We start from the raw sequence: 18,021 nt of genomic DNA, 5'->3' as shown, positions 1-18,021 counted from the left end.
ATCACAGCAGATGGCCCCGCCCCTCCCTGAGCCTGGTTCTGCTGGAGGTTTCTTCCTGTTAAAAGGGAGTTTTTCCTTCCCACTGTTGCCAAAGTGCTTGCTCACAGGGGGTCATATGATTGTTGGGTTTTTCTCTGTATCTATGATGCGCCTTGAGGCAACTTATGTTGTGATTTGGCGCTATATAAATAAAATTGAATTGAATTGAATTGAAAAACAAAAATATTTTATTTTATGAGCTGGAATGTGCAGAAAATAGGTTTAAATGTTAAACTAATTTCTTCCAGTCAGAGAATGTTGCATATAATTAAATTTTTGCTTGATGCATAAAGTTAAAAGATTAAAACTAATAAAACAAGTTAAAAAAAAAGAGACTTTTCCATTTGATTACATTTTGTATGATGGATTATGTAGAAAAAGTAGAATTGGGCTGAAAGATCTATCGCTTTATCACCTATTCAGGTTGTAAATCGTGTTTTTAAAAAGTAACTAAGTAACTAAGTAATTAATTACTTTTGAAAATAAGTAATCAGTAAAGTAATGGGATTACTTTTGGGGGGAAGTAATCAGTAATTAGTTACTGATTACTGTTTTCAAGTAACTTGACCAACACTGGCCTCCACATAGCGAGTTTGAATCACAGATTGACCATTAGCAACAAAAAAAAAAGGCATGACTGAAAAAATCTGGAAATGTTAAAAGGAAACATTTCTTGTGATGCTGAGACTCCCACATCACACAGCAGTCAGACCTGCTGATTCAAAGGCGAACCTGCCACTGAGAGATCAGTGACGGCATCGCTTAGAAAGGCTGGAATGTTGCACTGCACTTCAATGCTTTCATTTTATCCCTGATATCGTGCTACCTGCAAATCTGTGGCACATATTCAGGCTGGTGGCTGTAAATGTTTCTTACAGAGAGGTTGCCCTGTCATGCCTTCAAGTGCTTTCTGACTCCGGGGACATCCTTTCATACCCTTACCAAACACAGTGAGTCTGACAAAGCCTGTTAACATATACACACATACAGCCACATGTGCCCACACTTACACTCGCAAAGAAACACACTCACCTGTGCAAGCATTTGCACACAGATAGCTGTGAAGCTGTGAGGTTGATAGGTACTCTCAGTCTGCCTCTGCAGTTCTGTGTTTCACACTTTGTTCTGTTCTCATGTACACTATTTTCTCTATCCACCTTTCCACTTAGTCACAGTGCACTTTTCACTTTGCTTTTCTGTTCCCATTATTTCTCACCTTTTCCCTCGTCTTCCATCTTTTCCAGTCCTTCCCTCTCATCTCCATTCTCCTCATATCCTCCATATATCTCCTCCTACTCCTCGTCAACTTCGAGGCTCGCACTGACTCAGTATTCTGCAGGTACGGTGTTTTTATGGCAGTCTGAGAAACATTCTCTGTTGGCACAAGGAGAGAAAAGGTGAGATACACTGTAACTGAAAGAAAGTACCCTGGACTGATTACATCCCTCCAAATGGAAAGCACAGACAGTTATTTAGTGTTCTTTTTAAGGCCATCCACATTTCAAACCCTCTGGGAATTTGTACTTCACACAAAGAAGTGAAGTGCTTCATTTTAAGTTTCAACTAAACCGACACCAACTGTTAAACAAACTGGAGGAAAAGTTTTTAAAAACGTTAATGCCAGTGTAAAGGCAGAAACAGATTTATTTTAATAGTGTGTATAGTGTCTGCAGATGGGGACGGAGCAAGAAAGGGATGGGCTGAAAACGTAGCATCTCAAAGTTCTTGGCAAACCCATTTCCTGACCCTTCTGAAGAATAATACTTGGGGCTTGGCAGCCTTTACTTTATTTCAGCGGGTACACTTTGTTCCCAGAGGGATGGATGTGCTCCATTCATGCCAGCTTCACCTTCACCGTCCTGGACCTTGTCATGGGATTGTTGTTGCGCTTACATAATCTTCTGGCAGTACTGTGCATTTTCACCACTAAATACCTCCCATCTCACCGGGGCATTACACTCACACAAGGATGGACATATGGATGCATACGTACACACAGGCACGCACCCTCCTGCTCAAACCTCTATCTGTACTTGCGACTTACCCGCATCAGCCTTTATACTTGCTCAGGCACACACTTTTATACGCCTGCACATACACACATTGTATCCCAGCACTCTGGATTAGGGGTACAGATTAAAGATTACGGCCAGCACTGGGATTACACAGTACTTTCCTGCCCCTCCTCCATCACAGGACAGACCCACCTCTGGCCCTATCATCTACACTGGTGATGTCATGCACACAAAGAGAAGAGAGAGGATTTTATGTCACTGATATTGATTCCTTAATCCTAAATTAGCACCCACAAAATGCCATTTCTGCTAAGGATTGTCTTCTCTCCTGTTATATATATCTGGCTATTCCTCTCTCTCTCTCTCTCTCTCTCTCGCTGTTACACAATAAACAATGAAGTCATCTTTACATTACTGGCTCTCTCAATGCAATTACTCACATTAATCAAAGCTCCTTCTCAAATGTCCCATTCCCTCCCTACTGCGTCATTTCCTAACTCAATTGAAGAGACTCGGAGATAGAAACAATAGAAATTATACGACGAATGGGAATAGGTTCGATATTAAGGCTCAGGTAACAGTACGTGATGGAGGAGAAGGACCTTGAGGATGCATGAGTGAAGTTTCCAGGGAATCTGTCTCCTACAGTAGATGGTGTGCTTAAAAGGTGTGGGTGAGGATTGCCTGAGGACTGTGGTGAGATGGTATATCGATTGCTAGATCCTTCATATTCTACCTGGGCGTTTGGAACCTCCTGTGGGGTCACAAGCTATTTTAAGGTAGACATGATAAGAAGATTTTATATATAAATATACAGTATTACATACAGTATGTGCAGTGTTAACAGTATGAGTTACTATCAGGTGAAAAGACCAGTGCAGTATTATATACAGTATATGCGAGGCTAGCAGCAGGAGTTACGATGAGATAAAAGGGAAGCATTAAAAGTCATTCTGTGTCATATCAACACTGACAGACTGTGAACAAAAGAAATTATGTCATTAAAATCTAGCGGTGTCAGTCCAGCGATTGGTGAAGAAACCAGCTGCTTCAGGGATGCAGGGACACTGCCCTTTAGAAATAAAGTTTAACTTGAACTTGACAGACGTTGCACTGAATCTGCAGACTTTAGCAGAGTAAAGAGAAGCTTAGTGGGTAGCTTAGGGTCTGTTGACAAGGCTGGCATAAACCAGGCTGCCAGAAGCATCGGCATTCACATTTGTTCTGAAACTGACACGGTTGTATCTGTGGCGCTCCATCGTACTGTATATTTTAAAGACTAATAGTAATGACGCTCCTTCAGTTTCTTCTGACTTCAACAACTGGGAAGCTTTCACAGTGTTTCATCAGTAACTCTGTTCCTCTTTAATACGCTGGTTTTTGCCTCTCCGTTTCCTTTTATCTGTCTGTCACCTGAAGGCATCTTCAGAATAATTTATTTGACCCCAATAGTGAAGTGACTCAAAGACCTTTCTCTTCGTTTCTCATTTTTGTTTCTTTTTAGGTGAATGCCGTCATGCCATTTGGGTGCCTTGCCCTGCGAGATGGGCGAACGTATGACACCATATCTGATGTCACAGACAAGTATGAGTTCGGACAAGTCCTGCGAGCGTGAGTGCTATAAAGCTTTATGCACGGATTTCTTTTCCCTCCTCTCCATTGTAAACATTTCACAGGCACAAGGTTTTCATTCACCTCATGAGTTATTTTCTGAACTGGACAGTTCTCACCACAGCTTTGGTTTGGCATATTAGAAGGTTTCACTGCAGGAATGACAGAAGGTAACAGCGCGATGCTGGTGTGTAACAGACAAATGTGACAAATTTGTCCGTTTTAGCCAATTGTCTCAATATTTTTGATTGTAAAAGTTCAGGAAACACATTGTTCGAAGGCTATTGTTTATTCACTGGATCTATTATTTATTCAAAAAATATTTAGACATATTGCGTAAAACCTCTGAAAATCAGTTTGCTGCTCAACTGGCTGAAAACGAACCATTTTCTTCTGCGCACCCCTTCGAGAAACACAAACTCACACACACACAGGCAGGCATGCAAACCATACACACAAATACCAATCAGTGTAAAAGGCCATATGGCAACATCAGCATCTGGCCTCAGAGATTTCTGCTCATCTTTTATATAACACACACACGCGTGCATGTACACACACACAAACTTAAAAACACATTAAGTCAGAATTAAGTGCAAAGCTTTTGCTGTAGGCCTGTACATGTGCTTCTTAAAATTGTGTTTATCGCTTTTTCTTTTTCATTCTCATTGTGAAACATTGCAGTTTAATTTTCCATCACGAAGCTTCCCTGAATCCATTTGGGTGAAGTACTGAATGCCCCAAAGGCTCAAAACCTAATGCCGCCCAGCTGATGGGAGCTGTAAGACCCATTTCAACCCTTCTATCCAAAGCTTCACCTCCTAATTAAATTATTTCACTGAGTTTCTCCAAAGCAGCCAGTGTACTCTTTGTGCCCCTAATTTGAATATTATTCTGTCTCTCCTGGACCGCGCTCTCATACAAAAAATATCAGAAACTTTCATCCTTCTTCCAGCATTTACTCTTTCTGCTGTTCTCAGTCTGTCTGTCTTTCTGTCCATTTCTTTTTCTTATCGCGTAGGAAGGAGTTCTGCGAGCTGTGCCTGGCAAAGGACAGACAAACAGACAAGGTGTTTGTCTGCAAGAAATTCCTCAAGAAAGATGGCAGGAAAGTCCGCAAGGCTGCCAAGAACGAAATCATGATTCTGAAACTGTACGCAATCAGTTTGTGAACAGATGGATGTATGATTGAGCAATGGAGAAAGGCGGAGAGGAGGAGAAGGAGAGAATGTTTGGATATACTAATTTTCAAGTGAAATGAATTGTGCAATAATTCTTGTTGATATTGTAAGCTGAGATGTGAATTGTGCTTTTTGCTTTATTTAGTCACCTGACAGACTCCTTAGCACCTTACGTTTGCACGTAGCGTCCTACAGCCTGTGACTTCTTTTGCCTCTTCCAGGGTAATCCATCCAAACATCCTTCAGCTGATAGATACGTTTGAGACTCGGAAGGAATATTTCATCATCCAGGAGCTGTGAGCATTTCTTTGAACTTTTCCACCGATTGTCTTTCTCGCGTTAACATCATTGTCAGTATCTGTTTGAGTGTCGTTTTTGTGCATGTGCCGTAACACAAATCCAGCAGCTCGAGGGTAGGAGTTGAGTCTATCCTCTTATTACTGTGTGCTCTGTTGTTCCCCTCAGACACAGGGGAAGGTGTTAGATTTGATGAGATATTTGCTCTTAGTAACACTCAACATTACTCAGTGCTCCTGAAGCACTGCTCTGCTACAAGAGAGTCTCTGTGGAGAGCTTGGGATCGATACACTAGAACTCACCTAATCCACATCACTTGTGACTTGCGCATTTTGATATTTGCAGCTTTATTTGAAAGCAATAATAATGACTGGAGCAGAGTGGACACATTATTTATGCCGTGTTACTGAAACAGAGAAAGACAAACTGCACTTGCAGTCATTTGTGTGTACATCGGGCTATTTATGTGTAGCTCACACATTAGCCCAGGCACCAGACCTCCTGCTGGAAGCATTACATGATAATCATTGTCATCGTTCATCTCAAAATGTAACTAAGTATGTTAGAGTAATGACCAGAGATGGGCAGTAACGCGTTACAAGTAACGTGTTACTGTAATCTGATAACTTTTTTCAAGTAACGAGTAAAGTAAGGGATTACTATTGCAAAAACGGTAATTAGATTACCGTTACTTTCCCGTAGGAACGCTGCGTTACTGCGTTACTAAAACCGTTATTTTTTGCCATGACAGTGACGTAAGCGAGTGCGACGTTCGTGACAACAGCTGTGTGCAGATCAACAATGGATCACATATCGATTGTGGGAGAGAGTATGAGCGTGCAGCGTTTAAAGCGTGGAAGTACTGACCTTACTTTGAGTTTGATTCCATAAAAAGTGACAAAAACATTAGCGTCTGCTGTGCGTGGGAAGAAAACTTCTTTTTACAGCGAAAAAAACCCCTAAACTTCCAACAAGCACCGAGTAGCTATGACGTAATGGGAAACTCACAGAGAAACTGCCGTATCCTTCCACTGACCGCTGTACACCTGCACCAGGGTAAACCTCCGCCTACCACAGTCCTGCTTTACAGGTGAAAATAGAGCAACAGGACCGCTGAGTCTTTGACTTTATTTATTTTCTGCTGTGTTTTACTTGCATCTATTTGAAAGACTGAGTGTAAACACAAAAACTATTTTATTTTATGAGCTGGAATCTGCAGAAAATAGGTTTAAATATTAAACTAATTTCTTCCAGTCAGAGAATGTTGAATATAATTAAATTTTTGCTTGATGCATAAAGTTAAAAGATTAAAACTAATAAAACAAGTTAAAAAAAGAGACTTTTCCATTTGATTATATTTCGTATGATGGATTATGTAGAAAAAGTAGAATTGGGCTGAAATATCTATCGCTTTATCACCTCTTCAGGTTGTAAATCGTGTTTTTAAAAAGTAACTAAGTAACTAAGTAATTAATTACTTTTGAAAATAAGTAATCAGTAAAGTAACGGGATTACTTTTTTGGGAAAGTAATCAGTAATTAGTTACTGATTACTTTTTTCAAGTAACTTGACCAACACTGGTAATGACTAATAGTATCGTTCTTAATTGCTCAGCAGTGCTGGCTCCAGCCTAGCAGAGAAGGTTGTTTATCCTTCGGAAATAAAAGGAAACTGTGCTGCAAAAAGACTGAAAGTGGTTTACAGTGTTTCAAAATAGCCTTTTACATGTCATGGGATTTTTAGTAATACGTGTACTTGTGTGTGTGTGCACGCATGTGTGTGTGTGTGTGCATGTGTGTGTGTGTGTGTGTGTGTGTGTGTGTGTGTGTGTGTGTGTGTGTGCGACTGCACGCAGTGCCACAGGAGGAGATGTTTTTGACTGGATTCTGGACCAAGGGAACTACACAGAGAGAGACGCTTCCAATGTCATCAGACAAGTCCTGGAGGCTGTGGCATACTTACACTCCCTCAACATAGTTCACAGGAACCTGAAGGTACATGCTGACTGCCTTTCTGTGTCTTATGGCGTGTGTGTGTGTGTGTGTGTGTGTGTGTGTAGTGAGTGCCACTACCATAAAAAGATAAAAATAGATTAGTGACTAACTAACTTTGTCGAGTGAGCGCCGTCACACTCCAGAAAGCAATATTAAGTATTTAGTCAGCACAAAATCTTTGGAGACACATAAAAGCATACTTCTGCCATCCCGGTAATGACTGAACGTTTGATAACATTGTTACCACGGGAGTAAACACTGTCTTTATGGCTTGAAACAATCTCTAGTGACAGACACGCATGCAGAGAGATTCATATCTTTAGCGGACATCATCAAACCATTAGGAATGAGCTACAACATCTCGTGGGCTTCAGACTCCCTCTACTGGTAAAAGATGAAATTTTATTTTGCTTAAACCTAGGGGCAGAAATCAGATTATAAACCAATCAAACCAAATCAAAATCGAATAAAAGTGAAATTGAAATAAATGCAGGACTAGAAATGACTTCTTACAGGGAAACCAATACTTGTGTTAGTGTGTTTGGGTTTGGCTTCGTCGTGGTCCAGAAACAACATGATAATTTGTTGCACATATTCCAGCTACATTGCTAAATCTGCTGGTTCATTACATCTTAATTTTGCTTGTCTTGCTAACAGGTTGACTTATCAGTGTTATTGTTCTGACTTAAGCATGCCTGATGTGAAAAAAACTAAATTGCCTCTTAATCTGGCCTAATCCCTCTATTGTGATCATAACACAAACATTCAGGTGAATAGAGCAGCGTTGCTGTGAACTTTTCTTTTATCTAAGGTTCTAGAGAAAGTCTTTTCATCTTAGTGAATATCTTTGTGATGACTGCTCACTGCTAGTGCTGTTAGCTACATTTGGCAGAGTCAACTACTTTATTTTGCTGGACCATCTTGAAACCTAGATTGGGATTAAGGGATCGTCTTTACATTGTTTTCATTCTTACTTATTTAACAAAATCTTCTCTGTGGCCAAAGCTAGTACTTGATCCTGTGCAGACCATTTGAATTAGTGTCCCTCGTGGCTCAGTACTAGGACCACTTTTGTCTTCTATATGCATGCTGCCTCTGAGACAGATCCCTCACAGCCACATGCCCCATCACAGCTATTTAGATCACACACAGTTATTTGTCTCTTTGCAATCAAAGGTCTACACACCTCTATAAGTGACATCAAATGATGATTACTCTTGTACTGATGATTTGCACTGGAAGGCTGTCAGTTTTGCCTCGATTAGCCCACTAATGACTTTTAAGTAAATGGCCTTGAGCTATATGATATCAAGGACTTATTAACCCCTTGTGTGTTATTATTACCTTACTGGAACTGTTTTCGACATATCAGGATAACATTTAATGCTACAGTTCCTACAAAATAGAAGTTAAGTCGATTAAAATCATCACCTTTTGGATTGTTAAGAATTTTCACCACTGTTTTGTCTGAAGGTCTTTTAGTTGTGAGATGTTTGAGGGCTCTCTTGCATGCACTGCATGTTTCACATCCCTCCCATCTGAATAGATTTTTCTCCTGAAAAGCTTTCTTTGGTCTACACAAACACACTGCTCCTAAAGGCATCTATCTTCACTGGCAAACTAGTTTTGCTCCAGTACTCATTTTCGACAGGAGAGATTTGTTTCCTGAGCTGCTGATTACATACAAGAGTTACCTGCAGTCATAGTTTCTTGCACGCATGAAGTTTTGTAGTCTCACCTCTTTGAACTTGAATATACTGGAGTTTATGCAGCTGTTAAATTATTTGGAGATCCATTTTCGCAGAAATGTGTAAGCCAACAGTTTTCATGAGACTCACTAAATTTATGACCTCTTTGTGCAAAAAGTACATAAATGTACATTTACCATCGTTCATTGTAAGTTATTGTTCCTGTTAAGTCCAATAGTACAGAGCATAAAGACTGACAGTTCTTTGGATTTGTACAAGAGTTGTTTTGGCAAATTTGATGGACATTCACTTGGTCCTGATCTGTTAAAATACCCACCATCAGATATTTAAACCAGTGGCCCGTTTCTTTGACTCCATGGTGTCATTTAGTACGTGTGAAATTGTGTAGGAATGCTATTTCGTTTCTCATTCTCTGTAGCTGGAAAACCTGATGTACTACACAGAAAACAACCATAACAAAGTAGTTTTGCGAGATTTCTACCTGTCCAGATTTGAGAACGGACCAATCACGGAGCCGTGTGGAACACCGGAATACCTGGGTAAGTAACTCCAGACATCACTTTACAGTGTGTGGCTTTGTTTTGGAACCAAATTTTCTTTTCAGTTTTTCTCCATCTATTATCCTGTTTTGTTTTTTCCCATCTTTGTTTTCTTCTGTTGTGTAAATGTGACTGAGGACTTGTTTTTTTTTTTTCTCGCCTGTCCCATTTGGTTCTTTAGCCGTCAGAATTGTTGTCTGAAGACCAACAAGGATACCCAATGGATTTACTTTGCCAAATGGATCATCGTGGCATTGCCGTATTGGTCCATTTGGTCGATCTTTGTTTTTATTATTTATTATATTTTATTTTCAGATGTTACAGACGGGACAGACATGAGTGAGAGATAGGAAAGGGAGAAAGAAAGAGGAAGGAAAGGAAAAACAGAAGGGGAGAGGGACAGTGAGAAAGGGGGGGAGAAAAAAAATAAAAATCTCCTGGATCACCCGTTGAGAGAAGAATAGAAAACAAGCCAAAAAAAGACAAAAAAAAAAAACAAAGCAACATACTAAACACAACACCATCGCATTAATCTAGCTAAGTGTAAACAGCAGTAAATACTAAATATTCAATGTTGTTGTGCAGCACGCAGGACAGATGTGCTTCGAAGTAGCAGCCAAGAAAGGTGTAATTTGGGTCTACGAGCAGTGAACACCCGTGTGCATACCTGTGTGGATCAGCGCGCTTGTATTCCAAAGGTTTCTCCATGTAACGATCTGCTAGGGAGTGTGGGGGGGCCACAGCCCCGTCCTGCAGGGTGTGAAGCAGGTATGGAGGAGATCAAAACTCCAGACATCCAGAGGCCCCCAGAACACAAGAAACCATGGAAGACCAACAGAGGGGCAGCCGCGCCACTGTTCCAGTAAGAGCTGAGGAGAGTCCCAGATGAGGGCTCACTCAGCAGCCGCGGAGCAGAAGCCAGGGGGAGTTGCAGTGACGCGCCCGTGAGCTCCGCCGGCCGCCAGTTGTGCCTGAGTGACCGAGCCCCAGGCCGAGAGGCCGGGGGCACCCCACCCCCGAAGGGGCCCGAGCGAGCCCCAGGCTCCAGGCCCCGATAAGCGGCCACCAAGGAGTGAGCCGGTGTGTACCTGGACGCCCACCCCCAGGTGACTGAGGACTTGTGCTACTGAGCATTCAGAGTTCAACCCCAACAACCAGCCAGTACACCGACAGAAAACATAAGCAGAACTGCAAACAATCAAACTCTTCTATTCTATTCATCTCATTTCATGTGCGCTGTCTCTCCTCTCTGTGTCACTGAGATTTATGTGAGGGCAACTTGAAGTACACGACTGGGCCTTGGCCTGATTCTCTCACCGAAATGCCAGGACAGTTATTCATGATGCTGAACTGAGTAATTACACTAATAAATAAGGGACGCGAATAGTGGCCCTGGTGGGGAAATGATGCAAACAAATAAAAAGAGGGAATTAAAACTGGAGATAGCCTTCGGAGGTAAGTTGCCCGTGCAGCTTAGAGGCATAAATATGGTGTGAAGGCTTGTAAATAAAATCCTCGGACATTTCTCTGCCTCTTACACACATTCTGTATCTGCTTCATTCATTGCTGTTTCTCAGCTCCTGAAGTGGTGGCTCGTCACCGATATGGCCGTCCTGTGGACTGCTGGGCTGTGGGTGTCATCATGTTCATACTGTGAGTCTCACTGCTAGTTACAAACACTGTGATGTAACACTCACTAGGCTTTAACAGGATTACTTTGTTTGATATATATATATATATATATATATATATATATATATATATATATATATATATATATTAGGGGTGCAACGATATTCGTATCGATATTGAACCGTTCGATACAGTGCTTTCGGTTCGGTACGCATATGTATCGAACAATACAATTTTTTTCAATTTTTTTTTTTTTTTTTTTTTTTGTGTCCCGTTTGGATCTATAGCCATCAGAATTGTTGTCTTGAGGCCAAGAAAGATGCCAAGAGGATTTATTTTAAGTGGATCATCATATTGGTCCATTTGATTGACCTTTATTATAATTATGAATTTATTTTATTTTCAGTTGCAAACGGGACAGACATGACTGTGGGATAGGACAGGGGGAAAGAATGAAAGAAAGAGGGGGAGAGAAAGAAAGAAAACCAAAGGGGAGAAAAAAAAACAATACAAAATTTGTAATTTATTTTATCAACTTTCCTTCTGACGATGCTGTCTGTGTTGAGCGCTCAGTGAATCTGCATTTGACTACTCCGCCTAGGCTCGAGAGTGCAGCCTAGGCGGAGTAGTCGAACGCAGATTCACTGAGCGCTCAACACAGACAGCATGGTCAGAAGGAAGAGCGCAGGGCAAGCTAGCGAGACAGAAGTGGACCTCCCCACCCTCATTCAGATCTGGCGTTTGGAATTATTTTGGTTTTCATGTGACGTATGACCCTGAAGGTAAGCGAGTCATGGACTAAAGTAAAACAGTATGTTGGATGTGCCACGCAATGCTCAATTACATGGGTGGGAGCTAGTGTGTTAGCGCAGTTAGCTCTTTAACGTGTTGGCCGTCTAGCCCCTCTGTATAGGGTAGCTCGTTAACGGAGATTTGCCGTGTTGTGGCGTTAAGGTTATTTCAACGAGATTAACCTGAAAGCACTAGTGGGAACACAACGAATATGACTGCACATTTACACCGACATCATCCTAGTGCAAAGACAAAAACAACAAGCATGCATGCTACAAACTTTAGCCGAGTCATTTAGACAGCTGTTAGCACATGATTCTCCTTATGCTGCTGAGAATATAGCCCAGAAGAAGCGGATAGTATAGCTTTTATTTTGGAAAGAGACATTTCTCTGTAATAAACTCTCTTTTTCCAAAGATGAGTGATTCCTCAATCAGATACAGGGCTCGCAATATGGCTAGCCCGATGTCCCGGGGCTATCTCTGCCCTGCCTGTCGGGCTATTGTAGGAAGGAAAAATATATGTCAATGCTTTTGCATTCTTTCAGAAATGTAGCTGGGTAATTATGTCATTGGGTGAGCCACTGTCAATATGTGACATATTGAAATCGTGTTTGAATTTGCGCTTGTTTTTTTGCTTTCACTTTGCAATCGCGCGAACTGTGTATAGAGAGCGACAGCACTGATCTGTGAGTGATGATAATTTGTGCACCAATTCCTCTGACATTGTCTTATTAATTGTTAGCTTACTATGCAAACATGACAAGTGAAATCTCCCGCAGCTTAAACATGTGAGAGGTTGATCGCGCAGAGAATCGCTGAGCTTATGTGAGTGCGGCAGGATATATATTTCACTACGATGACCTGGATGATTGAGAACCTTCACAGACAGATATATATTTTAGTTCTGCTGAGCCAAATAAGACAGGTCAGGGTGAAGAAGTGACAGCCAAAGAAAAGCTTACCACAAAACGGAGAAGTTATGACAAATCAGACTATAAGGCAAAAAGAAAGTGCAGCTTTATGGTTTCATGGACAAAAGAATTTCTGTGGCTGCGATATGACGAGCTAAAAAACAACACGCACAAGGGTTAGGGTTAAATTTAAAAACTGTACTTTTGTGTTAAAATATATATTTATAATTTTAATAAATGACAAATTAAAAAGGCATGAACATTTTTTTTGTATCGAAAAAATATCGAACCGTGACACCAAAGTACCGAACCGAACCGTGAATTTTGTGTATCGTTGCACCCCTAATATATATATGTATATATATATATATATATATATATATATATATAAGGTCTGTCCATGGGATAGTTACGCTTCTTCTGTCTCTTTCTGTGTTTTTTTGGTTGGTTTTTTGTTTTTTTGCAGCTTGTCGGGTAACCCTCCCTTTTACGATGAAACCGAGGAAGAAAACACCGATCTGCATAATCGCATCATTTTCTGCCGGATTGTTGCTGGGGATTTTGAGTTTGATTCTCCTTACTGGGATGACATTTCACCTGCAGGTATACAACTCCACCACATGGTGGCAGTGGATACTTCACTTTCTTTCTTAATACGACAGTTTATCAGTAAACTTCATTTAGAGCATCAGTAGGTAAAACATTTTGTGGCACTTTTTTATCAAAATTGCCATGGTCATGAAATATTTTGCAGAGCAAAACTGAAAACAGCACAGAATGTTTTAACGTTTTCGCTTTTTAAAGACTGCATATATGATTTCTTAAGATGCCTCGTTTGCCTTTTCATTGCTCTTTCAGCTAAGGAGCTTGTCTGTCGCCTGATGGAAGTGGACCAGATGTTGAGAATCACAGCGCAAGATGCGCTTTTCCATGAGTGGTAATCATGTGTACATGCTGACAATAGCAACAGGAATCTTGGCACACAGCTACATTTACTTGTATGTTGTGTCTCAGGATTGCAGGGAACGGTGCATCAGAAAAGAACCTGAAGGATGGCGTGTGTGCCCAGTTTGAAAAGAACTTTGCAAAGGCCAAATGGCGGGTATGTATTCACTCCTGCTCTGTAAATGTGAGATTAAATGAAGTTGGAAATAATAGCAGCAGAGGCATATTGGAGGAGAAACCAGGTGAAGACCAGGGTGTTAATGTGCTTTTAGCTCCTAACACAACTCAGCAGAGGTATGTTTAAAGTCTGTGAATGACATGGTGGAACTGATAAGGCGATCCAGGGATGAGACTGGTGAAGACAAAGAAGGAAAATGGTGGCAATGCTAACCTAACAGCTTAAGTAACAGCAACAATCCTCTTCTCTCTTTCTCCATGTGGTTCCCAGGAATTAAAGGTATTGTTTTTCATTCTGAAGGACAGTGGAAGGGCAGAGCATGGGGAGAAGCTCACATTTAGTCCAGAATGACTCGATAACACGTCTCTCTGATAGCCAAATATGCTTTTAAATTAAAAAGAGGTTTTTATCAGAAGCTATCTCTATAAAAATCAGTTTGGAAAAAAGGTTATATTAAATGTTAAACCCAAGTCAGCTTTGAGATGTATTGATCATGTCAGGGGCCGTTGAAACTCTTCCCAAGCTCTGTTCCTGCCCACTGTCACTCTGCCTGTCCCAGAAGAGATCCATCCACTCTGCCCCACTTTTGTCATTGGATTACACCCAGATGTTCAAAGTGGCCTGCTCTACTCCTTTCCTTCTCCTCATCTGCACTGGTTTATGAATCCAGATCTATAAATGTGAGATAAGCAGCAGAGAAGCAAGGTTTTTTTTTCTTTACTACGTTTGTAGTATTTAAATTAGTGTAGATAAGGAGAGGGTCAAATGGAAAGGACATAAGGGTTCTTAGCCACTGTGAACTTATGAACTGCCGTGATTTATACTGTAAGGCCCTCTGGCATTCCTCTTACGTGAATCCTGGCCCATTGTCCCATACTGTTGTTACATTTAAATCATTTTTGAAGCAATACAAAGAAATCTCAGTTAAGAGATATTGTTCTCAGTAGCATTTTTGTGTCCTAGTGGCTTTTCACTTCCAGAGAATTCAAGGGAATTCGTTTCCCTGGTTTATTAGCAGTTATTAAGCTCACACGTTCCCCCCTGACTCCTTCAGTGTTTGTAGAGCAGAAGGAATCAGATCGGTGTAACATTTATAAGAAGGGGATTTATACACATTTGCTTGATTACTTTTTCCAGTCAGCAAGCACTCAAGGAGTTTCTTGGGGAGGGTGAGACTTGAGATTGATTTAAACCAGGGCACAATATGTCATAGCCTTCTGGAAGTAAACAACCGGCACTAATCTTCCTTCATGTCACACAAATCATATCTCAGCTCTTAGTACGAAGTTGCAAAAATCATGGTGTGTTGACAGGCTTTTTTCTCAAATGCTTGTACTTGAAGCTTATTTTTTAAGCTTTTCCATGACTATGTTATCAAAGTATTTTTTTATTAGCAGGGGGGGAAGAGGAAGTATATTTTAACGAAAATGAAATGTACTGCAAATCTAATTCTTTACATCCTAACCATCCTTCTCTTGTTTTTCTTCTACTTCTGTCTGTTTCGCAGAAAGCAATCCGTGTCACCACCTTCATGCAACGCCTGAAGAATTCAGAAGCATTGATTGATAGCTCTGCTGAGGTTCAGGGCAGTGAGGAGGCAGGGGATGGTGAAGGGGGTGCTTCGCAGGGAACAAGTGATGAGGGAGAGAAAGGGATGAGTGATGGTGGGGTAACATCAAGTAGTGTGTCTTTAGAAGTTACTATTGAGAGTATGCCCTCTGGGATGGACCAGAGTAAAGAGACAGTTAAGGCTGGAGAAAAACAAGAGGAGGTAAAGATGCATATAGGCCCATCTGTAGGAACTTCGCCATCAGGTGTAGAGGACCTTTTCTGTCAACCAAATGCAGTCCCCAACTGTACCCAGGAACAGCCTGACAAGGTTGGTGCAAAGAAAGGCGCAGGTGACGGAACCAGGAAAATGGCTGCAAATTTGGGCCAAAATAAAGCTGTCCCAGAATTCAAACAGACGCCTGCGGTGAGCCCTGAGGCTTCAAAGCTATTAGACAGCACTTCGGGCATTAATCTTGACAAAAAACACATATCGTCCTCCCCCGACCCCAGCAGCAAACGTAAAATGGCTGCAACACTTCATGCACCTTCACACACAGCATCCGCTGCTGCATCAGCCTCACCGCTGAAGAGACCAGTCACACAAAGCGAGCAAAAGGATGAGACTGACGGAAGTTGGTGTCAGACACAAGTACCTGAAGCGGTGGCTGAGAAGTCTGTGGTGGCGCCAGTTACTCCAGCAGTGGGGCCAGGTACAGGGGTGGATGGAGGACTAGAAGTTAGGCTCAGGGGCAATGAGAGTCCAGTAGATAGGCAGGACGGGAATGCCAGAAGAACAGATAGATACAGCGCTGAGTTTAGTATACCAAGAGCAGGTGCTACACCGGGACAGGCTTGCTATGCAGTTGGAAGCTCTGCTAGCTTGGGCCGTCATGCCACACCATACAATCCAGAGGTTGGGGCTATGGGGATGGCTGGGAGCTATGGGAGTCCATTCAGTTCCCTGTATACGAGTGGAGGAGGTGTAGGGAGGTATGGAACTGGGCTACAGCACAGTGGGGGGACTTCAAGCGATTGGCAAATGGACAGTGTGATCGAGCAGATAGAAAAGCAAATGGCTGCTGTGCTGGAGAAGATCGAGGGAGACATGCCATCGCTCCTAGAGCAAATCAGTGACTGTCCTGCTGAGCAACCTCGAGCTCGGAGCACACACGCTTCTCCCGCCACCTCTCGTGCACGCCCCTCACAGCGGTCCACATCTGCAACCACCGGCACCCCACCACCACTTCCTACCTCTCCCAGACCTGTGCTGCCATCTCTTCCTCACATTAGCATTCCTCCTCCTGCCTATCCCCCACCATCTCCACCCACAGAAGCCTCGCCCCAGGCGCTGGGAGAGCAGGAAGACAGAGATGGACAGGCGGCTCCTGCTCATTCCAGCCAGTCACCAAGACCTGGGATAGGCAGGGGACTATGAGGCAGGTGTGCATGATGCAATACACAAAGGGAAAAATACCTGGAACACTGTATTCATAGTTAAACTTAAGGATTTAATGACTGTCTCACCCAGAAGGACTGCCTAATTGTGCTCAAAAAGAGAAGTTATTACACTGTTGTTTGGTTTGGCTGCATATACCAGATGATCCTACCCCCCTCTGACATTCCAAACACTTTCGTCACTGGAGTCTAGAGGGATTAGAGTACAATATATCTCTGTACGACAGCTTCACAGATCAAGATCTTAAAAGTTGGTTATGCTAAATCCAGATTGTGTGCCTAAATGTTTACCACACAACCACCTCATATGGAAATCCAAGCACTCAACAAATTTGCAAATTATGAAGCTGCACAAATAAGAATGGCAAAATCCTCAACTAACAGTGAAAGAAAAGCTCTAAATAAAGTATTGTCCCCTAAAAACTGTAAATAAACAGAATCAAACTAGGTTCCTAAGTCATAGTTTTCTTCCATGGTGTGAACTTCCTCATATCCAAAGTGACATTTACTTTTTTTCCTTTTTGCTCAAAGCAGATTGTCCCATGATTTTTTTTCAGTTACTATGTATTTATGTGGCTAGTTATTCTGTTGTGATGGTTGGTGTCACAAAGTTGTACAGAAATATGTGAAACTGATCTGATAAAGCCATTCCCCTGGTTGCAGGAAATTATAATTTGTTTTATTAAACGGTATATTTAAACTTAAACTGTCACTTAGACTTATGAGTTGTTCCACATCTGCCGGAGAGCTGGGGGAAATATACTGTATAAAGGCTTTGCAATAACAGTAACACTTACATTTTCTCTCCTTTTTTCCCCAAACATTTCCAGATAGTTTGTTTTCATTTGCTCCAGTTTTGTCAGCACATTCATTTGGTACCGTTAACTGGACAGTCCTGCCTATTTTATCCTTTTCATCATAAAACTGTTCTGACTTTTGTTCTGCTATTGGGTGTATGTAATACCAGATTCTGTGCTTTTCTCCTGAACAAGTCTAGATCTCCACTATTCTGTCCCTATGTAAAATGTGCACTGTTTGCAAGTCTTTCAATAAAAGTAAGTCAGTAAATACATGCATATATATTGAGTTGTTTAAAATCATTTGATCACTCTTCAAAAAAAACATTTTAGAATTACAGCCGAGTTTTGTTTTGTTTTTTACGTGCTTAAT

General features: G+C 41.5%; 1 protein-coding gene across 2 annotated transcripts in view; it reads left to right on the top strand.

Annotated features, from left to right (window-relative positions):
- Positions 1-17,927, top strand: part of camkvl (CaM kinase-like vesicle-associated, like) — a 45,051-nt gene extending 27,124 nt beyond the window's left edge. For both annotated transcript variants that reach the window (XM_082518180.1, XM_082518181.1), the window contains exons 2-11: positions 3,559-3,665; positions 4,687-4,818; positions 5,068-5,142; positions 6,999-7,137; positions 9,265-9,385; positions 10,963-11,038; positions 13,189-13,325; positions 13,581-13,659; positions 13,737-13,824; positions 15,353-17,927. In XM_082518180.1, coding sequence (XP_082374306.1) covers positions 3,571-3,665; positions 4,687-4,818; positions 5,068-5,142; positions 6,999-7,137; positions 9,265-9,385; positions 10,963-11,038; positions 13,189-13,325; positions 13,581-13,659; positions 13,737-13,824; positions 15,353-16,831 — 2,421 coding nt within the window. In that variant the 5' untranslated portion in view covers positions 3,559-3,570 and the 3' untranslated portion in view covers positions 16,832-17,927. The remainder of the gene's footprint in view (positions 1-3,558; positions 3,666-4,686; positions 4,819-5,067; positions 5,143-6,998; positions 7,138-9,264; positions 9,386-10,962; positions 11,039-13,188; positions 13,326-13,580; positions 13,660-13,736; positions 13,825-15,352) is intronic.
- Positions 17,928-18,021: the final 94 nt, after the last annotated feature.

Source organism: Aulonocara stuartgranti, assembly GCF_965226115.1.
Source record: "Aulonocara stuartgranti genome assembly, chromosome: 20".
NCBI lineage: Eukaryota > Metazoa > Chordata > Actinopteri > Cichliformes > Cichlidae > Aulonocara > Aulonocara stuartgranti.
Note: the sequence above shows the minus strand (reverse complement) of the source record. Positions and strands in the feature narration are given on the sequence as shown.